Source organism: Micropterus salmoides, unplaced genomic scaffold (genome assembly GCF_014851395.1).
Source record: "Micropterus salmoides isolate LMB-PRFRI ecotype aquatic unplaced genomic scaffold, ASM1485139v1 Ms_hic_scaffold_21, whole genome shotgun sequence".
In the NCBI taxonomy this organism is placed as follows: domain Eukaryota; kingdom Metazoa; phylum Chordata; class Actinopteri; order Centrarchiformes; family Centrarchidae; genus Micropterus; species Micropterus salmoides.
Window position 1 is genome coordinate 20,983,310 of NW_024041262.1, and position 27,215 is coordinate 21,010,524.

At 40.7% G+C, this 27,215-nt stretch overlaps 2 protein-coding genes across 2 annotated transcripts; one reads left to right on the top strand and one right to left on the bottom strand.

The window, feature by feature from the left end:
- Window positions 1–753: 753 nt before the first annotated feature.
- On the top strand, window positions 754–6,557 carry sgca (sarcoglycan, alpha). Its single transcript, XM_038736010.1, has 12 exons — window positions 754–1,042; window positions 1,720–1,805; window positions 2,058–2,186; window positions 2,294–2,445; window positions 3,619–3,685; window positions 3,774–3,972; window positions 4,054–4,225; window positions 4,985–5,193; window positions 5,443–5,469; window positions 5,855–6,034; window positions 6,219–6,245; window positions 6,389–6,557. The coding sequence occupies exons 2-12, from the start codon at window positions 1,769–1,771 to the stop codon at window positions 6,393–6,395; spliced, it is 1,206 nt and encodes a 401-aa protein (XP_038591938.1). The 5' UTR covers window positions 754–1,042; window positions 1,720–1,768; the 3' UTR covers window positions 6,396–6,557.
- A 2,035-nt stretch (window positions 6,558–8,592) lies between these two features.
- col1a1b (collagen, type I, alpha 1b) lies at window positions 8,593–27,215 on the bottom strand. Its single transcript, XM_038736005.1, has 51 exons — window positions 27,005–27,215; window positions 25,387–25,578; window positions 24,788–24,813; window positions 24,552–24,587; window positions 23,543–23,635; window positions 22,822–22,890; window positions 22,602–22,646; window positions 22,359–22,412; window positions 21,961–22,014; window positions 21,641–21,694; window positions 21,323–21,376; window positions 21,176–21,229; window positions 21,005–21,049; window positions 20,805–20,858; window positions 20,620–20,664; window positions 20,391–20,444; window positions 19,282–19,380; window positions 19,093–19,137; window positions 18,912–19,010; window positions 18,740–18,793; window positions 18,538–18,645; window positions 18,208–18,261; window positions 17,831–17,929; window positions 17,618–17,671; window positions 17,384–17,482; window positions 17,133–17,186; window positions 16,968–17,021; window positions 16,759–16,812; window positions 16,596–16,649; window positions 16,321–16,365; window positions 16,124–16,222; window positions 15,036–15,143; window positions 14,585–14,692; window positions 14,346–14,399; window positions 14,132–14,185; window positions 13,909–14,016; window positions 13,638–13,691; window positions 13,463–13,516; window positions 13,178–13,339; window positions 12,954–13,061; window positions 12,559–12,666; window positions 12,317–12,370; window positions 12,027–12,134; window positions 11,851–11,904; window positions 11,620–11,727; window positions 11,426–11,479; window positions 11,033–11,140; window positions 10,660–10,942; window positions 10,382–10,572; window positions 10,042–10,284; window positions 8,593–9,900 (listed from the first exon to the last, which is right to left on the bottom strand). Exons 1-51 carry the CDS (start codon window positions 27,084–27,086, stop codon window positions 9,754–9,756), a joined length of 4,350 nt encoding a protein of 1,449 aa, XP_038591933.1. The 5' UTR covers window positions 27,087–27,215; the 3' UTR covers window positions 8,593–9,753.

Sequence of the window (27,215 nt, forward strand, 5' to 3'; positions counted from 1 at the left end):
GTGGATACATGTTAGAGTTAGCTCAAAATAATGAATTGTTGGAATAGGTTGCCATAACTTAAAATTGATTAAAATAGTTAAATAGTTGGGTAAGTTTTATGTAGGCTATTTTCAGCTTCTGTCTCTAAAAGTGGTAATGCAAACATGACCAAACCGACCTTAATACTCTCAGTTCAGTTGTATGAAAAAATATCTAATGTTATAATACCCACTTACAATCTGGTTTCAAAATGAATTTGTAGCATGTCGTGAGGTGCTGAGGGAGGCTAACTAGTTACTTTAGTTAACCTGACATGGTTGTGTGGGAGCACATCAGACAAACAAAGGTTAGGGACCACTGTGGTACTTACAGTTGTATTTATTTTATTTTTTAAAGTATTTGGATATGGTTAATGCCAAACACTCAACAAAAAAAAAGAAGCAATTCTTCATGTCAGCACAACAGTCATGAGACCAGATTGCCCTGCCCCCTTCTCGCCTAAACAAATGAAACTTTTCACACACACTAAATAAAATATACAAAAACCCTGGGCCTGGTTAATATAAAATGGCTGACCACTTATCAGTCCCTGAAAAATCTGTGTAGCCCTGGAATATCAAACTAAAGTGGCTGTGCTGTCAGAGAACACGACCAGCACTAGGACCCAGTAAAACACCACACACGTCAAACACCCTTGGCCAATAACACATCCGTTATTTGCAGGCCACATTGTTGCTTCCTGCATTCTGCATCTGTGCTGATAGATTCATTATTATTACTGAAGGTACTGGTAGACAAAGCACTTCCCTTTTTGGGTAAAGAGCTGGTTCTGAATCAACCCACGCTGTCTCGTGTTTCTAAATTTTTACGGGGGCTGATTTATCTACAAGGCCAACACATTCATGCAGCTGTCCCACACACACGAGAAAGAACAACATGATAGGCTACTTGTTTTCAAACTGTCATCCACTTTCCCTGTTATCATAATAGCTACTGTATCTCACAGCAGTTGAAGGTCTAGTCTGATGGAGATCATGTTGAGGACTACTGCCTGAAAATATTGTAAGTGCTGTCAATTAGGATGTACAGTACTTTCAAGTATAAATGCACTAGCTAGCTTAGTGCAATCAAAGTGGGGTATTGGTGTGTAACTGTGGCAGGGTAATGCCCTGTCCTTTAGTTTGTGACTGAATAAAAAAGTAAATTAAAAATAAAAACAAGTTTTCTCTCTACATTAACTCATATTTATGGTAGGCTAAATGTTGAAGGAAAACATTTTCTCAGTATATATAGTCTTATAAAATCATTTATATCTGCTTATTTGATCTGCAGACACCAATGGCAACTTTCTAATTTTGACACGTATTTGTAATATTTTGGGTCTGAATACACTTTGTGAGCACCAGGTACTTAAATTTCCTTGCGTGAGATCAGTAAAAGTTGATTTGATTTATCTTTGATGTATTAAACATGTATTTAGGTATTTCATTTCAAAGTTTATTTCCCAATATTGTTGTTAAAAATGAAAAGCAACAAAAAAGTACAATATTTTCCAGTGGATTAAAAGTAGGCCTACTAAAGTACTTAGTTTCCTTAAGTGTGGAAAATGGATCTCTAAAGTATGTCTATGCTTTTATATTGCCTGAAGGAATAATACAGCTCTTGATGCACTCCTCTGACAGCCTTGCGGATGTTATTAGGTGCATGAGGTAAAAATAGCTCTGACATGTCTTTTGCAGTGACCAAGCCCCTCTCCGTTTGCCTCTGTCAATCACAAGCCGAAACAAGATGGCAGGCTGCTGGAGCTGGATCTTCTCTTTAACAGGCAAGTTTATTCCTGAAATTGTTTAACTTCCTGTAGTGTGACAATACCGGCAAGCCTGTATTAGTATCAGGTCTGTGTTATTTAGTGTAAATATTTTGTCCTGATTCCAGCTGTCAAGGACTGTAGAACTAACTGTTAAGAAAACATCAGGGGTTGTGTGTATTCATAATATAATTACAGGTTTAAGGCTTTGTTAGACATTTTTAACCATTCAGATAAATCCTCTGGTGTTTTTCTCACACTTCCACACAGTTTGTGCTGTCAGTTTTCTTGGGGCCAATGCAGAGATCAAATTCACCATTCCTGTGGGGAGGTTATTTACATTTGAGCTGATACGAGAGACTTTCCAGAATGACTTTGAACCTTTGTCAAAACTCTACAGTAAGAGCGTAATATCGATTCACTCTTTTGTCATATTAACAACATTACAAGATATGTTCTTATTGTATGTGCATATATCTCTACTCCTTTTTTTGTTTGTTATAAAGCTGGGCACTTGTACAATGACCCCATGATTTTTAAGTGCAACCGGCAGAATTTCCCAGACCTCCCAGAGTGGCTGCGCTTCACCCAAAGGCACCCATATGATAATGGCTTCCTGTACGGCACGCCAACATCTCCAGGAAAAACTGTAATTGAGGTATGAAGTCATCATTTACACCAACAGTGGCACAAAAGCCTGAAACACTTTAAAGCACATTGTATCACATGCATTTCTGGTCTTATTTTGCTGTTTAGTTGTGAATAGTCTTTTCATAGGTATGATTCCAGTGCAGCCACAGTGGAGACAAATCTGAGAAAATATGCAGCTATCTGACACATCGGTGGTAAATGTCAGGTTTTGTTGTCAGACCCTCAGAGACAAAAGCTTAGGGTTTGTCTCCAGAGCTGCTATTTTGAAACCAAGATTAAAAATTCAAGAAGAAGCATGGCTTTGTTGAAGAAGAGGTACACATTTCTAAAGTGTCACTGTAATCTCAATAAAACAGAATGTATTATAGCTGGAAAACATGCTACATTTTGGATGTGACCACTGATTACAGCCTCTGACACAAAACACCCCCTGTATTAACAAACTATAGCCCTTTACTGGGGTTTACTCTTGGGAGTCCAGATTGATTATCATTTTCTAAATGTTTTTCTTTGTTTATCACATTCTAAACTGTCCATATCCACATTCATGGTATAATTTCTTTCAGCACAAACTCAGCTGTAAGTCTGGCTTCTCATTTTGTTGATTTATAAATTTATAAAGCAACAAAAATACATGAAAAATGCCACCACCACCTATAACATGTTATAATATTTAGTCCTAATCACTTAAATATTATTGCCAGCTCTAGGTTGTAAAAAATATAATTTCACTATGTATGCACACAAATACACCAATAAACAAAAATATGATACAGTCTATTTACATGTACTGGGATTTTTTTCATTCAAAGTCTGTTTATGCCTGTAAATAATTAAAAATATTAATAATTCAAAGTGCTTAAGTGTTGTAAGCCTCACAGCAGCACTTTCATCTGGTTTTCTCAACTTGTCTCTACATGATATATAGTTATGTTACTTTAAATAAAACATTCTCAGTGTATTCACAGAAGAATAGACGACATCATAGGGTCAAGAAAATAATAACTAAATCAGAAGTAGCAGCAGAAGCAAAATATCTCATTGAATGCACTAAGCATCACAAACCAATGGTGAAACATTATCTAAGGGGGGAGTGTTTAAATATAAGACTGATAACTATTTAACTATTTATGGTGACAAACTCATTCATTTTAATAACTGATAAGTCTTTTTCTGACAGATCTATGTCTTCAACAAAAGGAGCTATGAAACAGCCAGAGACATTCTCGTGATCAAAGTCACTGCGGGTATGCGTGATCACAAATGCAATGTACAGTTAAAGTAGGAGGTGCAATAACGACTGACATGTGTTTTCATCACCGCTGTCACTCACAGGGAAAATGCTGCCCTATCAAGCAGAGTTCTTCATCAAGCTGAGGGAGATTGAGAAGGTGCTGCCCTCTCCTGTTCAGGATGAGATAAAGCAGGATTTACAGAAGCTGTGGGACACAGAGGCCTTGGAAATTGTCAATATTACCAACGCCCTCGACCGTGGCTGCAGAGTTCCCCTCCCTCTTGCAGGACACTTTGAAGGGTAAACTGAGACATTTGTGCAACCTGATTGTAATGTTTTAGCTTCGTAATTGTATGTTTATGAACATCGGATTTGTGTCAGTGTGTATGTGAAGGTTGGGTCGGAGCAGTATTTCTCAGATTGTCTCCTGAAGGTCCAGACACCAGAGCATCAAAAGCAGTGCAGCACTGCAGGGGACAAAGTCAAGGTCCCTGGAGGCTGTAACTTCTGCAGCATTCCCAGTAACTGTATCACGTGGTGCAAGACGGAGCTGGTGAGGCCTGAAAAGACACATGAATAGTCACATGTGAATTCTTTATGAATGAAAAAATAAAATACATGATGTATCTGCATGAGCAAATAATTCTATTTAAATGTAAGAGATTTGGGATCAAGGGTTCCCAAACTAGGGGTTGAGACCCACCAAGGCATCCCAAGATAAATCTGAGCAGTCACAAGATGATTAAAAGGATAACATATTGTCATATATGTCATATTTATCTCATGACCCATTGGATAGTTCCCGACCTCCAGATTTGGAAGCAGATAGGGCTGAAACAAACAATTATTTTTATTAGAAATTAATTGTTTGGTCTATAAAACAACAGTGCAAAATGCCCATTACTGTATCAGATAACAGATTTTGACATAATTGAAAGTCTTGTTTTGTCTGACCAACAGTCCAAAAAGCCAGAAATATTCAATTTACTATTGTGTGAGACCAAGAAAAGCAGAAACTTCTCACATTTGAGAACCTGGAAGTATCCAATGTTTTTGTCTTTTTTATTAAAAAATGATTTAAGCAATTAATTGATAATCAAAAGAGTTTCCTATAAAATTTCTTTCGACTGCCTAATCATTAAACTGACTAAAATTTTGCAGTTCTACAACCAATGTTATACACTACATGATTAATCAATTAATCCAGAAATAATAGAAATAATGGTTAGTTTCAGCCTTTTTGGGATGCTGAACTGGTGTGTCTCACAGGTACTATAAACAGAAGAACCGCTCTCCTTTCTTTTCCCTGCAGTTTGATCTGACAAAGCAGGAGCCGGCTCCTCCAGCTCCCACGATAGGCTCTGGGATTCTGGAGGATGGAGGTGACTTCGAGCCGCCCAAGTCTCCCCCGAGCAGAGACTTTTTACAGGACTACGTCGTGACAGTGATCGTGCCCCTGATCCTCGCCATCATCCTGTGTCTCCTGTTGGCCTACATTATGTTTGGCAGACGAGAGGGAGTGTATGCATCTATTTTGACACTACCGATTAAAACATACATCTACAGTGTCGTTGTGATCAAGGGTCAGTTAATTACCCCTTGTGGAACTTTAAGCAGCCGTGCCAATAAATGGATTCCATTTGACATATACACATTTCTGTTATGTGTGTGAACTGAACTTATAAGCAAATGCTCAAAGGAAATTTAGGCATTTGTTTTATCCTGATAAAATGTGACGCAAAGATGACACTTTTTTTCTTTTTTTTATAGTGCGAAAAGGGATGCAAGAACAAACCAGTAAGTACACTGAGTGTCTGATTAACATGATACATTTTGCATTGATCAGTGGTGAATTGTAGTATTAATACATTGTATTTTATAAACTCGTCATGTGTTTTTGAATGTAAAATCTTAATCTGGCAATGTAATAACTATAGCTTTCAAATAAATGTATCGGAATAAAATTTTGAATATTTCCCTCTGAAATGTTGTAGAGTAGAAGTTTAAAGTATCAGAAAAGTACAAGAAACCTACCTCAAAACTGTAATTAAGTAAATGTACTGGGTTACTTTCCACCACTAGTTATGAAATCTGTTTGAGTGTCTCAAAGCAAACATAGTTCAAGAAACTGTATAAACTCATGAACAGGCTGAAGAGAAACATAACATATTGTTTGATGTAGAATTCAGCTGTACCACCACCACACCATTCACGGGAACACCGATGAGCTGAGGAACATGGCTGGAAACCGAGGTGTTTCTCCGCCTCTGTCCACACTGCCCATGTTCAACAGCCGAACTGGGGTGGGGGCTCCACTGCTGCAGTCTGACAGCCCCAGCATCCCCCTCATCTTGGCCCAGCAGTAAGGACCTCACCCACTGATTCTTTACATTTATCAATACAATTACCAGCATTAGTCATCCTGCTTCTATTATTAGTATTGTTATGTAACTTAAATTGATGACACACTTTTCTTGGGAGTCTTGAGAATTCAAAATAATTCTTAACATAGATTATTTTTTTTTTTTGTTCTCCTGTTTTCATAGTGATCCTTACAGTGACACACTGCCCAGGTAAACCCACTCATGGGACTTCCTACTACAATACTGCATTCATTCTGCTCTATTTTTAGGCTTTTATGTTATTTTATTGGATTATTATTGATGATTGCGAGAATAACATGTTGTTGTTGTTGTTGTTGTTGTTGTTGTTGCAGGAAGTGAGCACAACGGTGGATAAAGTGTCTTTGATGCACTGAGTGTCATTCATAGTTATTTTACCCACAGTTTATGGTTCTATATTTGGAGTGCGAAATTTGTTTTTGATTTTTCTTCCTTAGGTGCCATTACAATAGATAATAAATAAAAAAGTGTGTAGTTTGTCAACTTGTTATTTAACGTTTATGATTTTCTGTATTCCTTCCGTGTTGTGTACATCACCAAAGCCAAAGATGTCAAAGGTTTCGTACAACATTATGAACATTGAAATCATTCCTCCTGTTCATACTGGCCATTAAAAGATCCCTTCCTTAGCATTGTAAGTGATGGGAGACAAAATACACAATCAATATCCTTTCTGTACAATTTATTAAGATATTAAGATGAGTGATGATGAAGATTAAGATAAGTTAGTCTTTTTTAGTACAAAAGTTCTTCTTTTTGTGACCATCCTTTCACTGCAGCTTAACAGGGAATGCTGTCCAGGGGAAACAAAAGAGGGAATTTTATACTAAAAAGACTTATTTAGGAATATATCCAATTGATTTGATTAGTGCAGACTGCTGAAGCTTCAGATAAACTCTGGAAAGTATTTCTTCACAGAAAAAGAACTGTTGGTTTTGACTCTCGTCATTTACACTATAACCTAGTAAGGAATCTTTTCACAGCCAGTATAAACAGGAGCAGTGATTACAGCAAGCAATTCTGTGTTGATACGGGCACCCGAGGATTGTTTCAAAACAGATTTGATAAATTGTGAACTATCCTTCAAGACTCTTTGCAGAGTCTTAAATGATCACATCTGCAATTTCAGAGATGCCTTGCTGCTTGAGCAAGCTTTGTACAGCTCACTGTACCACAGGAGTACGTAAGGACGACAGTATCAACCTGGCTGCATAGCAAGGCTGGGATGTCAGTTTCCACCATGTGCAAATCTGCTGCCAAGGCTTTATAGAATTTCATCTATTACAGTTTACTTCTGAGGTTTGGCAGGAGCAGTGATTGAGGGAGTCAGAGCAAAAGAGATGAGCTGTCTTTGTCTGTTTTCACTGGGTCAGTGCAAATATGTGAATGATAATGCAGAAAGATTCTTATGAAAGTGCTAGTCTGTCACATTTTAAACTAAATACATTTGTCTTTCCTCTGTCTGTATTTCTTTAACACAGCGGATCCTAACTTGGGGTCAGGACTCCAAGGGGTAGAAGGAGAAATCTGACGGATCAGCAGATTAACAAGACAGGAAACAATAGAAAATATGTTTCAGCTAAACACTAAACAAATTTTTGATGATTTATTGTGAAATATTGAAAACTTTTACCTCTTCAGACCTCTATACCTACCTACCTATAGACATATGTTACGGTTACAAAGGGCTGTGAGTAGGCTTTGTTTTGCTTTAAAGGCTCACAATTCAAAATGGTTAGGAACTATAGCTCTATTGCAGTCACATTATGTCGCTTGATATAAAACAACAATGGTTCAATTATTTCTCAGAGTGTGAAATATTTTACATTTTATGCTTTTACTGTTTGATGGAGGCCAGAAGTGCAATGTGAAACCTTAAAATGTCAAACCATCAGAGAGCAGTGCTGCAGCAGTTTCCTCATCCTTTTCACAGTGTTGAACTTTCCTTTAAAGCAGCTGTTGTTGCATTAGAAGTCCAGAAGGGGTCGCCAGTGTATCTTCATCTGATTTGGGTCCTGGGTCCTGTGACACACATCTCCTCTCCTGTTAACAGTTTGGTGTGAGGAAAAACTTCATTCTCATGCAAATCTCCACACGTTTGAGTGATTGTGGAGAAAAAAACAAGACAAGTGACATGAACACTGCAATGGTTGCAAGTCTGATTATTCCTTGATTTGTGCTTACTGATGCATTTTATACTGTTTTAGGAACAAATAGGCAGAAATTATAAAAAGTATTAACTGTGTGTATCGATGACGATGTGCCAGGTTGGAATATTGGACATTGGCCTTGTTTTCACTGCTGCTTAATTGAAATGCCCTCAGTGCAACTGTTGTGGATCAGTTGATTCCTGAACCGATTTTAACTCTGTTTCAATACCAGCGTAGGAGCATGCATGGTTTCCTGGGGTTTCTGAAAATGTGAAATGCAACTTCAGTTAATGGAGAATTTATGAAATCCTACCACCTGATGTCAGTTTCACAACAGTTGCAAAACAGAACAGTGAAAACTCCGCCACTGAGTAGACCACTTCACATGCTTTATTTCAGCACCCAAAATAATTAAAAACATCTCAATTTATTATACATGTACAAAATAAGTACAGAATCTCTCTTTTAAACCATGAAAGTGGGTCTGCTTCAAATTCTTTTTTAAGAAACCCTTCGCGATAGACATCAACAAACAACATAAACAACAGGGGGGAGATGTGTGCTGTTTTTTTTTAGTGAAGAGGAGTTTTCCACAGGGGCAAATAGACAGAAGGATCAACACTGAACACATGGGCAGGGAAATGATATTGAACCAGAGTCACTTGCTTTTATCTACAAAGACACGATTGCATGCATTACAATGCAGTGATCACCTTTTCTGAGGAACTCTTTTATCAAACCAACACTTAAGAAGAAAACAATTGCACTGCATAGACAACAAGACAATGAGTCAATTTAGTAGCACCAAAGGTTCTGCAGGCATTAGTGGCAATAATTACAGTATGACAGTGAGATTTTCACTATCAAACACCAATAACTGGAACTCATTGAAATGGTAATAGCACCTTTGAATGTGTTTGATTTCACCACAATAGACTCGTGTAAAATATACCCTTTTCATTTAAGAAAAAATTGGGGTGACTTCTTGTTTTGAGGTAGCCATCTACATATTGCAATGAAGGTGAGCTTCTTTGTCTTGCTCTTTTGCTGGTCTTTGCTTTGTCTGAGCAACATTCAGGTGTTTTTTTTTTTTTAGGAATTTAGAACACGAAGACACTTCACACTTTTTACAATTTATTTAACACCAGAAAATGGTACATATCATTAGTTGTTTTCAATGTCCTTTCCGCAGTGGTAGAAAATGGCAAAAGTCACCTGTGTTTCATTGCGTGTGTGGATCTTTTTTTTTCTCAATCTCCAGGGGGAAATTTTACACAAGTATATATTATTTTCTTGTTGCCAGTGGAAACAAAAGATTCTTTTTAAAGTGTCCGTGTGGTTGGTTTTGGTTGAAGTAGCAGTCCCAAAAACTTCTCATGATTGGAAAAACATAAACACCGTCTTCAGTAGAGTGGTTTTAAAGCATGTGGACCAATGGCAGCCAAATGAGTTTTGAATGCATAGAAAAAGGATTTAGAGATGACTGCTAGAAAAAAAACAACAATGTCATGTCCATATTTCTTTCATTTTTACAAGAAGCAAACGGGGCCAACTTCGACGCCAAACTCCTGATCAGGTGCACCAACATCCATAGGAGCAATGTCAATGATGGGCAGGCGGGATGTTTTTGATGTCTTGTAGTCGATGACTGTCTTGCCCCATGTGCCAGTGTGTGACTGTGGAGACGAACAAAAAGAAGAACAAGTCAGAAATTGCTCAGGAAAGTGAGACGTTTAACTGCGCACAAGTATTGTTTGTTTAATTATAATATGATTTTATATCTTTCCCTTTAGAAATGTATATAAATGCAAGCTCACCGTGCAGCCATCCTCGCTGACGCTGTATGTGAAGCGGCTGTTGCCCTCTGCTCTGATCTCAATGTCGTTGGAGCCCTGGAGAAGAAGGGCCTTCTTCAGGTTGCCGGTGGCGGAGTCCATGTAGGCAATGCTGTTCTTGCAGTGGTATGTCAGGTTCTGAGAGGCCTGGTTGGACATCAGGCGCATGAAGGTCATCTGGATGCTGACATCCTCGGGATCAGCTCCATCGCTGCCATACTGGAACTGCATGGCGGGAAGAGGAGATGGGTGCATGTGCTTTACTGTCACTGACTAACTGGATGATTTTAGTTTGTGCAGGAAACCTTTTTTGACTTCTTACCTGGAATCCACCGGTCATGGACTCGCTGAACCAGACATGCTTCTTCTCTCTGATGTTCTTGCTGAGGTACCAGTTCTTCATGGGGACGCTGGAATCGCTGGGGGAGATGCAAGTCTCGCCAGTCTCCATGTTGCAGTGGACCTTGATGGCATCCAGAGGAGATCCCTGGTTGGGATCAACCCAGTACATGCCTGTAACAGAGGAACATACATCAGTTTGAGTCTGAGCTTCGTTACACTTCATCTACAAGCTGTATCAGGGCTCTGATCTGCACTCACCGCTCTTCCACTCAGGGTGGCACATCCTCAGGTCACGGCACATGCGGGCAGGGCTCTTTTGGGTACCATCGGGGCTGCGGATCTTCTCAACCTTCTGAGTCAGGGTCTTGAGGGTGGTGTCGACCTCCATGTCGCGATCGCGCATCATGTTGGGGTCGTCAGCGCGGTAGTGGCCGCCACGGAAGGGATCGGGTGCCTTCTCCTGAATAGGCTGGCTGACAAAGTCGAATCCACCGCCGGGAGGTCCAGGGGGGCCGGCAGGTCCAGGAGGTCCGGGAGGACCCTGTTTGGAAACACCATGTGTTTACAAACTGCAGACACATTCCCGATGTTAAGTATTCGGTTAAAACAAAGTATTTGTAGTGGCACTTACAGCAGGACCCATCTCTCCATTGCGTCCACGAGGTCCAGGGGGTCCAATGGGTCCAGGCAGACCGTTCATGCCATCCTTACCAGGGGAACCGTTAGATCCAGCAGGTCCCTATAGAGCAAAGGCCACATGAGAAAAAAATCAATTCATAACAGATCAGCTTGCCATTTTATTGACATTATGTGCATGTGTAAAACTGGTAAATGTGTCAATACTTACATATAACATATTTGAAGTCCTGCTAATCATGTATAATTTTTTTGCTTTATATACTTTTGCCACTTACTGGAACATTGTACATACACTCTACACAACTGAATGTTTTGATCATCATCAGACTCTGCAAGTACCAGATTGTTAGTGAACTCTTTTCTGTAAAATAACTGATGAACTTACTCTAGGTCCAGCAGGTCCGTTGATGCCAGCAGGTCCTCTCTCTCCATGAGCTCCCTAGAGGCAGAAGAAGATGTGAATATCAAATATTACGAATTTTGCATTAAAATAAAATCTGAATATCATAAATTGAGAAACGGTGATTTGTTTGATGTGATAATCTACAAATTTTTGCTTGCGTTGCACAAATTACTTACAGCAGGTCCGGGTAGACCCTGCATGCCGGTGAATCCTCTGTGTCCTTTGTGGCCTCTCTCTCCAGCCTCACCAGCCTCTCCTCTGTCTCCCTTTGCTCCAGCAGGTCCCTGAATGAAAGCAGCAGGAGGTCAACATGCCATCCAGGGTTTATATGATCATGAGCACCATAAGCAATATCTATTTTTTGTTAAATATAGTTATATTAACATATTATGTTAGGATGAACGTACAGCAGGACCACGGACACCAGCAGGACCAGCAGCACCAGCAGAGCCAGCGGGACCCTAAAGGAAAGAGAGAGTGGGGGAAATCTGATTACAATAATATCAAAAGTCATATGCACAGTGAGTTACCAGATCTAGTTACATTTTTCAAGAGGATACAGATAAGCAGTAAGAGGGCTTACAGTCTCTCCACGGTCGCCAGTCTTGCCAGAGGGACCAACAGCTCCGGGGGCTCCAGGAGATCCAGGGGGTCCGGGGGGTCCAGCCATACCAGACTCACCACGGTCTCCCTACAGCAACAAATTTCCAGTGAGACCATGCAAGGTAGCTAAAGGCTAATTTTGTGTTTCTATTGAGAAGCTATGCTGGTCTAAAGATTAAATGGGCAAACAAAACATAGCAAAAGGTTTTGTATTGATATATTATATGAGGGTTGAGAATGACGTGAATTAAGAATGAAAATGAGGGTTACCTTGGGGCCAGGAGATCCATCGCGACCAGGGGCACCATCGTGACCGGCAGATCCCTGTAGAAGAGCAGCAAGGACATCATAATATTGGCTACATGCTAAGGAAGCCATTCTGTGGGGAACCAAACTGTTCCCCACAGAATGTGATATCGTTGATTAGAAAGTACATAATTTACCAATGAATGCTGAATACGTGAGAATTTGTATGAGTATGAGTGAGTATACAGCAGATTGAGGCCTCATACCTCACGGCCAGCCTCTCCGGTAGGACCAGACAGTCCAGGGGGTCCAGCAGGTCCGGGGGGTCCACGCTCACCAACAAGTCCAGAAGGTCCCTGCTTTCCAGGCTCACCCTGAAGAAAAACAAGAGAGGTCAGTTCTCTGCATGCAGATGGAAGCTAAATAATATACAGCAATCCTGTGTTGAAGTTGGTATAAAATGAATTAATTATATAATTAACAGATTCTGTGCAAAAGTTTGTATTACAGTACATTCATGTGTGCATTCATGTGATGCTGTCCTGTCCTAATGGATGGGAAACACTAACGGCTGTTTTATTTTGAAAGTCCTATCAATAATTTATGAGTAGCCTACTTAGCTTATTTAGCAGAATGCACTGTAGTCATTATCAATACTCACACCAGGTCCAGGCAGACCAGGGAAACCACGCTCTCCACGCTGTCCAGGGAGACCTACAATACCACGTTGTCCAGCAATACCTTGGGGTCCGGGGAGACCAGGGGCACCCTGCGCAGAAAGAGACAGCAGCCAGTTAGCAGGCACATAATAGAAAACAGATCACTATGGTGGATTTTCAAAAACTTTGATAGAACTCCTATTGAGGAATTAATGAGGGCACTTACAGGGGAACCATCAGAGCCAGCAGATCCCTTCTCTCCAGGGGGTCCTGGGGGTCCACCACCACCAGCTTCACCAGGGCGACCAGCAGGACCAGTCTCACCACGTGCTCCCCTGGCTCCATCTTTGCCAACGGGTCCAGCGGGTCCAGGGGGTCCACCAGCTCCCTGGAGACATGCAGAGGATTCAAGTAATTAAATTAAACCCTGCTGAAGGCCATTATGGTAACAGACTAAAGACAAGACTGTGTTGGTTATTACTGCTGATTATGTGGACTAGATGAAACTTACAGCGGGGCCAGGGGGTCCAACTCTGCCGGCAGGTCCAGGGTAACCAGTAGCACCCTACACACACACACCAAAAGAGACAAAAGAGATGACACATCCAACTTAAAACAGAATCATTGATTTCACCATTGAAAGCAAACTAATTCAACCAAATCTCTCATGTTGATGGGACACTTACAGGAGATCCAGCACCACCACGAGCACCTTTGGGTCCAGGAGGACCAGCAGGTCCCTGTTGACAAACAAAAATGCCATAACTGAAAAATGAAGCACAATCTAATAACTATACTAAATTATTTACCAAAATGGAGGAAACATGACCACATGAAAAGATTTCCATTCATAAAATGTCTATCTGGCATCAATATGAAATAAAAATAGAAAACTCATTACTTTTATTATAGTAAAAGGAAAGAAGTTGGTAAACTGTGAATGACATCTGGGCCTACCTGAGGACCAGCACCTCCAACAGGTCCAGGGGGTCCAGGAGCACCAGCGTCTCCCTTGGGTCCAGAGTCACCACTCTCTCCCTTGGCACCAGGCTGACCATCAGCACCCTGAGGTTGGAGGGCAAGAGAAGGAATCGTTCAACACGTGCTATCTTTTGCCAGCTTTAAGCATCTCAATCTGTAGGAAAATTTTGGTATAAAATATAATGTTTAAGATTCTTACAGGAGGTCCAGCAAATCCAGCAGGTCCAGAGGGTCCAGTCTCTCCACGCTCACCCTGTTTAAGTCAAGATGACAGAAGTTTTTAGGTAATTCAGTCATAAAGATATTCTGCATGTGGCATCTTGTACTGAAGTTACTGAACACATCCAGTAAATGCTGTATCTTGTGTTTGTTTTCAAGTCCTCAATCAGGTGTGTCTTTGGAGAAGAACTTACAGGGGCACCACGAGGACCGCTGGGTCCAGAAACTCCAACGGCGCCAGGCTCACCCTAAAACCAGAGGTAAAGGAGAAGGACAGGAGGTCAGCAGACAAGTTGCTTGGTTGTCATGACCAAAGCCAGAGTCTTACCGCCAGGAGGTGATGAGAAAATGGTAAGAGAACAGATCCAGTAGGGATAATGAACCTGGATAGCTGATATTTGTTGGTGAAAACCAAAGTTGTGTCTGGACTCACCTTCTCACCCTGAGCACCAGGGGGTCCAGGGACTCCAATAGCACCAGTCATACCACGCACGCCATCTTTGCCAGGGGCACCATCGCCTCCCTTTCCTCCAGCATCACCCTGAAGAGGGGAGATTTATTAAGGTCACTTGTGATGATATTAAAAAAGTTCATCCATCCTTACTTAGTTACAAGAACCCAAATGTGTTCCGACTGATTAACTTGAAAAACTATTAACTACCTAAAAGAATTAATCTAATAAAAGAAATAAAATATTCATTTAACAAAATAAGTTATTTTCTCTCCCTTAAGCTCTAAAAAAGTTATAATTACCACTAAAACAAACGATTCCAATTTTTGTCATCCCAAACGCTAATAATAATTTTGTAATTTTCTCTAAGTATTATCATATTTACAGTTGAGTAGTTTTTGAAAGAGATAAACTGGACATGTGTGATACTTACTCTCTCTCCCTTGGCACCAGGGAGACCAGCAGCTCCACGTTCACCAGGCATTCCCTGCATACCAGGGGCTCCCTGACCACCGGGGGCACCAGCAGCACCAGGCTCTCCCTACACACACACATAAACACAAATACACACATTACAACAATACATGTAAATGTTCATACGGTGTATATACTGTGTGCTGTGGGAATTATGTGTGTAACAAATGGATCCAAGTTGATGCAGATCATTAAAGGTCTGCTGTTTTTTAAGATTCCATGTTGATTTTCTTAGTGGACCTATGAAAACTAAAGGATAATAATAAAAAAGCATAATTTTGAAGTTTTTTTAAACCCAGATTTTATTAAAATATATAATTAATAGCTTTAGTTTTGAGAAAGTTATGGGTCTGCAGCAGCTTCTTGTTTGCCTCAATGTCTGTAGGGCAAAAGAAACACATCATGCTTGCAATCTTTTTTGGGGGGAAATAATTAAGGATGGACAGCATTGCTTGTCTTTTTAAAAAGATGAGGTTTTTAAAGGCCTCACCAACTGCCCTACTAGACTGCGTTCAAGCCCAGTGAGAAACTGCAGCAGATTGGTTGGTTACTCCAAAAGTAAAACTTTCTGTCTGCTCATGATTGTAAATAATGAAAAGTAACATTTTAATTAACAGTAAACGTATCCCTTAAATGTAAATGGATGAGCACTTGTGGAGTGAGCAGAGTGTAAATGTGTGTGATACCAGTCTAAATTCACAGGCTACAACAGATGCTTTGCCTTCTATTTTCATGTCAGTTGACAGGTTTGCCTATACCGTACCCTGAATTTTTGTTTTCTGACCATCAAACCTATAAATGTGTCTAGATATGGCTATAAGAAGTGTTTCATACCTTAAAGTCTATATCTTAATTATGTTTAGCCATCACACACCAGATCACATAGAACAGACTAATAGTGAGTTTTAACTGTCAGGTAACTGCTTGGAAAATTATGTTTTGTTCTTTATCATTTCAAGAACTGGAATGGGCTGAAAATGTATTTAACAAATAGGCATTTTAGTGTTTAAGAAACTTCTCCACTTCTCCAACAGTTTTTAAACCTACCTTAGGTCCATCGTTACCAGCAGGGCCAGGAGCACCTCGTGGTCCAGTTGGGCCAGCAACGCCAGGAGCACCGCGCTCACCAGGGAAACCTCTGTCACCCTACAGGAGAGAAGGGACACATTGGTCACAACCACTTTTAGCTAAAAACCAGAGGAACAGTGTTTACCATGGACGATAAAAATGCTGGAAATACTCACTCTTGGTCCAGATGGGCCAGGGGGACCAACCTCACCAGGAGCACCCTGAACAACAGAGGAAGATTTTTCATGAAGCCTTGAAAAAGACCATTTACTTCGTAAAAATTCAAAATACACATGATTATTTTAGGTGCTTTATCTGACTATGTGTGTGTTGTAAGATCAAGTATTTCTGAAAAGCGACTCAATCTTTTGCTATATGCGTGCGTGCACATGGAAAAAAGTTAAGATACTAAACAAAAATTTGGTCATTCTCAGATCCCTGCAATTCTTACCTGCTCACCGGGCTTGCCACTCTCACCAGTAGCACCTTGGGGTCCGGGAAGACCCTGCATAAGGATAAAAGGTACAACATTTTAGGGTTAACAAATGATTATGGCACAGCTCAAAAATATATCAGCAAAACAAAAGATCTGCTGACACACTCTCAAAACCTACCTGGAATCCGGGAGAACCAGCAGGTCCCTGCTCTCCCTTCTCTCCAGCAGGTCCCTGAACAGAAAGAAGCAAACTAAATGATGAGAAACGTTGCAATAGATAATGTAAATCGTGATACTTTTATGTTAAATTAAGTTAACCCTATAAAACATACAACTATGCAACAAATCCTGATGAAAATTTTATATTGGTACACGCAAGATACATACACCAGGGCCAGAGGGTCCAGGAGCACCAACGTCACCATCTTTGCCAGGAGCACCCTGTGAACAAAAACATTATCCAAACCAATTATTAACTGTTTTATAATCTTTTTGCATAGTAAACACATTTTACAGTGGTAGAGTTTTTGTTTTAAATATACAAGTACTTACAACAGGGCCAGCAGCACCAGAGGGACCTCTCTCACCAGCCTTACCAGGCTCACCCTGTTAAAAAAATGAACATACATCAGGATTCCTATTAGATTTTACCTTTATGGGTTGAAAAACATCATTTGAGTGGCTGTTACTGTTTTCCTGCTGAACTCATATTTGAGTGATTTCGTACAACTACATCGTATGTATAAGGGATTAATAAACTAGCAAGCAATGATCCTATGAAATGATAGGGGCAGTTAACTCACAGCTACTCCCTTGGGTCCGGGGAATCCCATAACTCCAGGCTGTCCTCTGCTTCCAGCGGGGCCAGGAGGTCCAGGGCGTCCGTCTTGTCCAGGGGCACCCTAAAGATCATCAGAGGACAAGAGAACACTGAAAAAAGGACTCTCCTAGCATGATGAAATGAATTGTTTGCAGCTGCAGTTCTCCTTAATTTTATTAATTCAACTATCAGAAACTATTTGTGAGTCAGAACTTACAGAAGGTCCAGCTTTGCCATCAGGGCCAGGGCTTCCAGGGCTACCAGTCATACCCTATGGAGGGAAAGCCACGTGTGACAAAGACTCAGTGCGTGTGAAGACAAACAACAGATCAACAGTGCTGTATGTTTCGCTATATGATTAAAAAGAGATTCTGTAGGGCTTTATTAAAACAGAAATGTTTCGCTTGAAGAAACATGTTGCAGAACTCACCTTGGATCCAGGTGCGCCAGGAGCACCGGGGTTTCCAGACTCACCAGTGGCTCCCTGAGCTCCCGCTGGGCCTGGGGCACCACGCTCGCCAGGGGCTCCCTGTCATACAAGTGAATAAGGGTCAAGAGAAATCTCCACAAGTCCTGAAGTTTATGACCTAAATGATCTCTCGTTAATTGGATGGTTTGGTTCCCGCAACGTGAACGGCTGTTTTCCGGTGTTACTGAGCGTTTGTGTTAAGAGTAGAACAAAATCAGTCAAATTGGTTATATATACAACTCGGAATGCTTTTAGGATTTACTGAGTTCGAACGTGTTTGTTTGATACATTTTCCCCCGACCTGGTTCAAGGCTCACTGGGTAGAATCACTAACTCACCTTGCCACCAGCAGCTCCGTCAGCACCAGGGAAACCACGAGCACCAGGGGCACCCTAAAGGAAAAAGAGACATATCAACCATATCAGTAACTGTGGTGTAAATGTTCAAACTGTAGGAGTGAATCCCCCTGGGAATTTAACATACTCTAAATGTGCAGAATGCTTTATAGGAACATCGATTTATGATTTTAACATGGTATTTGTTGCAGAGGAAATATTCTGGAAAAACTGATATGTATGAGTTTTTCTCCTGCTAAAATCATCCACTTCATGCCTCAATGGCAACCACACTAACTGACAGAAGTTGATGTGAAAGAGGAAGTAACATACACGCTCTCCAGGGGGTCCACGGGGTCCAGCACCACCGGGCTCTCCACGAGGTCCTCTCTTTCCCTCCTCACCAGCAGGGCCAGCAAGTCCTTGAATTCCAGCGGGACCCTGGACAAGAAAACATGGTTGTTAGAAACCCTTGTTCCATAATATCTCACAGAATGGTAAATTAATGGCAAGATGTATGTATTTTGAAACTTACAGGCTCTCCCTTGGCACCAGGCTCTCCCTTAGGGCCAGGGGGACCATGGTCACCCTGTTGGCAGAAACACACACATTTTATTTAGGCTGTCAGGTGATTGTGGGTCTCTGTAAAACTGAAGAACAATGTGTGTTTAAAAATTAAAAATTCACACAATTAATTGTCTACTCACATTGTTACCCTTGGGACCAGGAGCACCAACAGCTCCCTGAGCTCCAGCAGGACCACGAGAACCGGGGAAACCGGGAGCACCAGCAATACCAACAGCACCCTATGGGATAGAAAGTTGGGGTGTCAGAACACTTCATGAGGATTCAAGTGGATTAAACCTGATCAATAAGTATGATACTTACAGGAGCACCCTTAGCACCAGGTGCGCCATCAGTTCCAGGGGCACCCTGTTGTGAGAGAAAGGAAATAAAATGTTGAAAGTGTGTAGTGCTGTTTGAATTGCATTTAGCATTTCTAATTATCCTCTCCATGTGTAAAATATTTGACAATGTGTAAAAGAATGCCAACAGAAAAGTCCAGTATCTACTTACAGCAGCTCCAGCGGGTCCAGAAGGTCCTGGGTTACCAGGCTCACCACGGGCTCCCTGGGGTCCCTCGTTTCCACGGCCTCCCTGAGGACCGGTCTCTCCCTGTGAAAGGAAGCAACAATGTCTCAGAAATCTGCAACTTGAATATTATAGATGAATCAAAAATGAATTATAAATCATAATCAAATAGTCCATTTTGGCATGTCAACACCATGATTGTTCATATGAAATACAGTAAAAAGTCTAGAAAACTGTGGCATGTTGTCCTAGTTCATTGACACTAGTGGGAAATAAAAGAGTATTATTTCTTCAAAAATATACAGCTTGTACCAAGATTCTTAAGTATGAATAAAGAGTGTAAGTAGAGACAAAAAAAATCTCCACACTGATCTTAAATTTGTTCTTTGCAGGTATTCAGTGAGTTATTTCTAACTGTTTGATTGTGCTGTTCTCATCACCCGTTTCTCACTGCTGTCACATCAGTGGGCAGTCAACTCTCCTCCTCTTGGTTCTTAAAATAACCCCGGTGTGTGTGACTTCATTATAGGTGAGAATTACAGGCTATCATAATAGATCCTTCACTGATGGTAACATTGAAGGGGAGGGGCAACAGCAGTAATGTGCTATTACAGGTCTACTGATGCCATCTGGTGGCTACAGTGTTCACCTGGGGTACACAGTATCAGGTCAAATATTTGGTTGACTGTGTCGAGTGGAGAGTATAATTGATCTGTTACATGTGGAATTAGCATTAGCCCTAAACCCACCGATTTTGATCCTGCAAATACTAACATCACTTGCAGTCCAAGTTGGGTGAAAGGGCTTAATCCTTATAGACTGTCAGTGTCTATAGTTTTCCTACTAATTCACAAGACCAGGGGGATGCTGTGACAGGAAGTCAGGTGGTTAACAAGGGAGGTGAGGGTTCCTGGCTGTAAGGGCACCCTTATTTGAATTTTGCAATTTTAAAGGGATTATAACACACACCATAAAATAGTGCAGTCCCTGGGCAGATAATAGTCATAGGATGCATATGGTAGACATGGAATAGTAAAGCAGAGCGTTTTTTGTGGTCACATTTATTGGATATGTATATGTATTGGGAGACTTACCTTAGCACCAGCACCACCGGGGAATCCAGGGGGACCTGCAGGTCCAGTAGATCCCTGAAAAATAAAGACATGTTAGCAGACATCAACAAAAACATTCATAGATTTGATGCAATGCTAATTACAGAGCAGTGAATCAAACCCTACAATATATCGTTAGGTGATGATGTCACCACACCGTGATTTAACCTTTACATTTTCAAGTAGAATTAAAGCAAACTTTAATACGTACAGGGGGTCCAGCAGGGCCAGTGTTGCCATCATTACCACGAGCACCCTGCAGAGGAGGGGGAAGATTAGATCAAAGTGATATTTGAAGGAATGGACTCAAATCAAACATTATTAGCAGCTGCAAACATTAACAAGTGTCTGAATAGATCGTGCCATGAACATTAAGACATGAATAGATGTGCTTACAGAAGGGCCAGAAGGTCCAGGGCGGCCTCTCTCACCAGGAAGACCACGAGCACCCTAGAAAAGACAAAAAACCCAGAACATTTTACATACCTTTGTGTAGAAATTAATCAGGTGAGACTAAACTGGTTGTATTTGATCAATACTATCCGCACTAAAACATCTTAGATTGATGTACATGTTGTGTTGAGACCATAACGTACCATGGCACCAGGGATACCGTTCTCACCAGGGGCACCGGGCTCTCCCTGTAGACAAATACAGATGGAAGAATAAGCTCAAAGACATTTGAGTCAAGTGGCCAGAGCAAATTTTGGTTCAGTGTATGATGAGATTTCAGCTTTGGTAAGCAACAGAACATCCTGCTATCCTACCTTGGGGCCAGCAGGTCCGGCATCTCCCTTAGCTCCATCCAGACCGCTGAAACCCTGTGCACAAAATCAATCAGCATCCTCAGGTCAGTCACCACTCATTACAACCTCAAAGCAATTGGAAATGGTGACTTTGGTTTCCTAACTCACTCTGTGTCCCTTGATGCCAGGGAGTCCAGGGGTTCCGGGGAATCCACGAGCACCCTGCAGGAGGAAAACAAGGGATATGTCAATAAATGCCTCAGGCGTGAAAACTACCTGGGATAAACTCTAATATTAGGGTTTTTCTGCAACTAGACAGGAAGTATAAGCAGGATTGAGTTTTCCGACCTACTGAAGATATTGGAAAAGTAATTAAAAAATGGGCTGAAGTCAGCAGATAATTTTGTGCCCTTGCATGCATGCTGGTTTGTGGGATTCATTTTTGGCCGTCTGTTGACCTTTGCCCTCAATTTAGTAATGTCTCACCTGAGGGCCAGCAGCTCCACGCTCACCGGGGCGACCAGCTTTGCCAGGCTCACCCTGTTGAAGACACACAGAGAAGGAGGTGAGTATGTGCTGAGCTGTGTGTGGAAGTATCACCCCTAACCAACTACAGTATGTATCCTTCAGACAATAAATAAATTACAAAATATCAAACTGTAAGATTTATGTCATATATCAGAAGGATAACAATAACAATGATGACAAAAGTACAAATATAATAATTAGTTAATATCACTTAAGTCTTATACATGCATATAACAATACAACTTACCAAGAGTAGTAAAGAGGGATAAATCACTTACATCATCTCCGTTCTTTCCAGGGGGGCCAGCTGGACCACGTGGTCCCATGGCACCCTAAAAACCACAATCAGTGACTGGATTAGCACCAAATTAATGGTAACTAAGTGAGTAAATACTCACTGTCACCAAAGGTAAAGAAGCAGGTGAGAGGGTATTTTACTGACAACAGGGTGTGTGTGCAGATGTGTGTCAGCAGGTCAGTGATTACAACAGGAAGTAAGATGTTAAAATGAACTATTAACAACAACATAGTATGTTATTGATAAAATGGTATCCTACAGATTTCTGGGTTACGCCATACAGTTTAAAGCTAATGAGAAGTAGAAAACAAAGCATAGTGTTGTGTCTCATTAATGTGGATAAAGTTGCCATTTTAGTAGAAAATTGTGTATACTCACAGCAGCTCCGGGCTCACCAGGCTCTCCAGGGGGGCCAGTGAATCCCTGAGGACCCTGATGAAAAAAAACAACACGATTAACACGATATCTTTGTTAATGTTTATGCATTTATATAAGATGCAGTGTCATATAATAATTTGCTAGGTTAATAGCCAAATGTTTTTAAATATACTGAGGAATATCAGAAATGTATTGTCAAAATGAGGGTCTGAACTGTCATGTAATTGATAAGGAAATACTTACAGAGGAGCCAGATTGTCCTGGAGGACCACGAGGACCCATAGGACCCTGTTAATGAAGATAAGGGGAAAAAGCCATTAGATTCTCTTTATCTGTCTGTGAGATTAGCAACTTCCCACTGCAAGAAAAAAACAGTTAAGAAAGTCTAAACAGATACAGTTTGCATATTTAGCAATAATATGGTACAATAATAATAGGTTGAGAAAGAGCAAAGCCTTCATACTATTGGGCCAGGAACAGGTGGGCCGCTGGATTTGGATTGGTCAACATAGCCCATTTGAGGAGAGAAGTTCTGAAAAGAGACAAGATAAAGATTTAGATGCTGAGCTTTGGAGAAAAACACACTTAAATGTACTATTCTTGAGTTTATGTAGCACAAAACATCACATGGGGCACCTGACATGCTTTTTCTGACAGTGACTTTGTACTGTTGCAGTGACAGGTTAATAGTGTCAATTCATAATCACTTAGAATCACATGAAGATTTATATTTCAGCAGAGGAGTGAGAATTTCTGCTGTAGAACAGATTAAGTTAAATGTTAACATGTTAAAATTGTATAAATTGAACATTCATGTGTCAATTAAGGTCACTGACTGAATAAACTGGTCAGATTAACACTAAATATTCTGCATGTTCCCTAAAACTAAGCCTGTGGACCAGGGAGCTGTCTAGACCCCCAGTGATGAAATAAATAGGGAGGAGATTTCTTAGCTGCGTCTCTCTAGCACAAAGCCTCGCAGGCTGATGTTTCTCATTAGGTGTGTGTAAAATGAAGAATCAGTGTGGGATTGAAACAGAAATTGATCATAGCAGAAATATGTTGATTTTTTAACCTGGATTAACATGGATTTTTAGGAGATATCGAATTTCTAAACAAAATCATCAGAGTCATCTACAAAGTAATCCCAGACCTCCTGGATGTTGTGACGTGGAAATACTTACTCCGCCAAGGCCAGGGGGGCCAGGGGGGCCGGGTGGGCCGGGAAGACCAGGCTGTCCGTCGATTCCGTCGTTGCCAGGAGGCCCAGGAGGACCCTGTAGAGAAATCAGGCACACTTCATTTTTAACTTGCCTTGCAGGAAGAAGTTTAGCTCATAGCCCAACCAAAGCAGATCATGTAATTTCTATCAAATAATGATCTATATCAACAAATTTGTATAGTAAACTTGACACCTTTATATTGTACATTATGTAATATCAATCACGATTTGAAAATTCTTTGAACTATATATTTATCTTTTTTGTTTTGTTTTAATCCTAATTATAGATATTGATGTTTATTTTTCCGGTTGCTGTAGCCTACCTTAAAAATGGAAGTACGGTAAAGCTGGTTTTGAATCAAAACAAAAAGATAGATTTCTCGCTATTGTACTTGGCAGTTATCTAATATTACTTCATCATTTTATAAACCAATTTGTGTTATGGGAACTTGAACTTTTGATGACCTGCTGACCTTGTGACCTAATTATCAAAGGTCATCAGTAAAATTATGTCATAGCAGCTTTAGCAGCATTTAGATTAGGTTGCAGCAATCATAAAACACTGTAGTTTTAATCAGTAACTGGTGAAATGTGCAACAAATAAAAACTATGCTTGTAAAACTATGGAAAAATCATAATCAACCACATGCAATGCAGCAAAGTTGTGTGATTTGAATTGAAATGTTACTAAAATGGAAGCCCACGTAATATGTGATGAACTAAACAATAAGCGACACAACAGGGAAACAGTGATGTGTTGTTGTTGGGACAAATGCATTCATCTTGTCTGTCACAGAAAAAAAATTTCTATAAAGACAAAGCTTAAACATGATTCTTGTCCACAGTCAGTTTGTCCTTGTAGCAAATATATACAACTAGTATCTTAAAAAACACAGGTGTTATTTGTATTGAAGCTCAGAACCTGTCTTCTGGATAGTGTGAGTGTTGTTGAGAGTTGAACTGGAACCTACCCTGTCTCCCTTGGGGCCAACGTCTCCCTTTATTAGCTATGGATAGACAAAAGAAAAAGAAAAAAGAAAAAAGGGAGTTAGGCTACGCTGCAATGTTTCATCCAGACTGTAAAACAAGTGCATCTAGAATATAAGCAGGCACGATGATAAACTAAACTCCATCTCCAAAGACAGACCAATATGAGGTGTAGTCACACATATTTTTCAATATCAAACAAAGTTAAATGTCAAAATACCTCATCCTCTCCTGGAACCTGGGGTCCTACAGAACCAATGGAGAAAAAGAAAATGTCAAACACCTCTTGAACATTTATGAGACATATTCAAAACTTTGGACATAAACAAAATAATGTTAAGTGTTTAATTTAAACACAGCAGGTCACAGCGATCTATGGCAAGTCCAGGCTGGATATCAGGGCTGATTAAACTAAGGAATACAGTTTTTCATTGAGTTACTGAATTAAAAACATATAAATATATATCAGTAGTAAAATGTTGTAATGTTGTTGTGGGAGACAGGACATGCGTAGGCCATGTTGCATCCTGTGATGTCACTGCACAGGTAGGCATGTTGGGTAATACATATTCATTACCGGACGTCGCCAATGGGCAGTTATAATCCATCGTTTAAAGAATGCATATAGAAAATGAAATAAACAAAAGGTAAATCCAAAGCGATTCTTTTCTGAATGAAAATCCTCAGGAAAGCGGGCAGGCTTAGGGCCTCAATTCCAAATCTGGCCAGTGTACCATTGATGGTCAGAGATGAGGTGGGAGACACTTGCCACAAAGCTAATTAACCACAAAATTGGTGAGGAGGATGAAGGTGGAGTACCATCGTCTGGGCAGATAGGGCAGCACTCTCCGGATGGGATGATGGGATCGGCACAGTCGGATGTGTCCTCACAGATCACCTCGTCGCACATGATGTTACCATTGTCGCAGATGCAGATCTGGCAGGGCTCAGGTTTCCATACATCCTTATCGTTGTAAGACTGTCCGTCTAATGAGCAGCTGCCGAATGAGCCTGAGAGGAGAAAAACTTCTGTGAGTTGGGTCATGTTAAAAAAAAAATCAAATATCCCAACAGAGAGTGAACACCATCTTAAATGTTTTCCTAAAAATGCCCAAAAATTAGGTTTGACATCACTAAACTGAATTCTGTACGATGTGCAGGTAAAGGTTTGTTGAGCCTTGGCTACACCTGCACAGGTGTGCATCATATGGGAACCAGAAGTGCCCAATAGGCTCAGATCAGACACCAGACTCTGCTTGCAAAAAAGCATTAGAGCTTTATTCAATAAAAAACATCATTGGCTCCTTTTTTGAGAGTTTTTGTTGTCTTTACAGCAGCATTTTAAAGTTATTTTTAGATTTGTTCTTCAGCCTGTGCCATTCTAGCTAAATAAGGCATTAGAAAATCAGTAATAGGGCTTTTAATTAAGTATACATCAGTGCCTGTTCACAGGAGGTTTAAGCTCTTTGTGCATGGCGATTGTTAGAATACATGCCTTGGTGTGCAACAGAACAATCTATCAGTTGACTGTAGTTCAAGATTTTCTCCTGAAAAACTGCGGATGGAAAATTACACAGGGCTTAATCACATTTCAAGCTGCCAGATGGGTGGTTGGGCCTTGGACGTGGGAGGACCAATCACAGTATTTGCCACTAAGAGGCGCTGTTCACCTACATAACGAGATCTTCCGCACCCTCCCCTCCGTGTTGATTAATTTATGTCTAGACTATTTTACTGTCGACGTCAGACTTAAGCGATTTTTCCATTGTCCTGTTTCAGCTCACCAAGTGCTGTTTAATCCAAATTAGACAAAAATGTAGTTTAATTCACTGTGGCATTCGGGTGAAGCTTTTGTGCAAAGGTTTAAATTTATAATGGCTGAAAATCGCTCCACTTTATTATGTTTGGTTCCTCAGCAAACTTGATCTGCTTACTTTTGATGCGTTAATGTTAAATGTAGTTTACTGAGAAGTTGTACAATCTTTAGACTCTGGCAAATAATTGTGAACTGGGATGTTGCATCGTTTCTTGTAGAAACTACTTTCCAAACCAAATAGGCTACAATTAATATTTTCTCAAATGAATTTGCCATTTTCAAATTTCTTCATGCTTGTGCTATGATTCAACTCCCTTTGAACCCAATACCCTGTCTTTGCTCATCAGATATAGTCCCTCAGGTTTGCGCTCCAGCAGGCGGTCGCACAATGAGCATGAATCTGCACGCAGTAGCAAACAGAAAAATTTAATGAAAATCCTATGTGCCTTCAGATCTCCAAAACACCATAAAACGCCTCACTGTGTACGAACTTTCATAATCTCTGGAGTCAGGTATCCCGCAGAGTTCCAGCAAACTGCACAGCATCCTTGCGGGCTATCCACATCCTGAGGGTGCCATAGTCCCAAACAACTCAAATCAATGTTTGAAAGTGATACTTACTATCATCATCCGCTTGACCTCTGACCAAAAGCACTGTTGCGCTGAGCAACAGCGCTAACCGAATATCCACAAAGCTGAACATGTCTAAATATTAGACATGTAGATTCTTTGCGGCAAGGGGGAATCCTGTTTTTCTCCTCAGACACCTCTCATACACGGTAGGGTCCGGTCTGTGTACAACTCCAATCCAGACCCTAGCAGAAACTCCCTA

Excerpts from the sequence above, each read along its gene's own strand:
- sgca (XM_038736010.1), top strand. The coding sequence starts at position 1,769 with ATGGCAGGCTGCTGGAGCTGGATCTTCTCTTTAACAG. Across the intron at positions 2,187-2,293 it reads ACCTTTGTCAAAACTCTACA|CTGGGCACTTGTACAATGAC; the intron begins GTAAGAGCGTAA and ends TTTGTTATAAAG. Across the intron at positions 2,446-3,618 it reads CAGGAAAAACTGTAATTGAG|ATCTATGTCTTCAACAAAAG; the intron begins GTATGAAGTCAT and ends TTTTTCTGACAG.
- col1a1b (XM_038736005.1), bottom strand. The coding sequence starts at position 27,086 with ATGTTCAGCTTTGTGGATATTCGGTTAGCGCTGTTGCTCAGCGCAACA. Across the intron at positions 25,579-27,004 it reads AGGTCAAGCGGATGATGATA|GCTCATTCGGCAGCTGCTCA; the intron begins GTAAGTATCACT and ends TTCTCCTCTCAG. Across the intron at positions 22,413-22,601 it reads CAGGACAATCTGGCTCCTCT|GGTCCTCAGGGATTCACTGG; the intron begins GTAAGTATTTCC and ends TTTTTTCATCAG.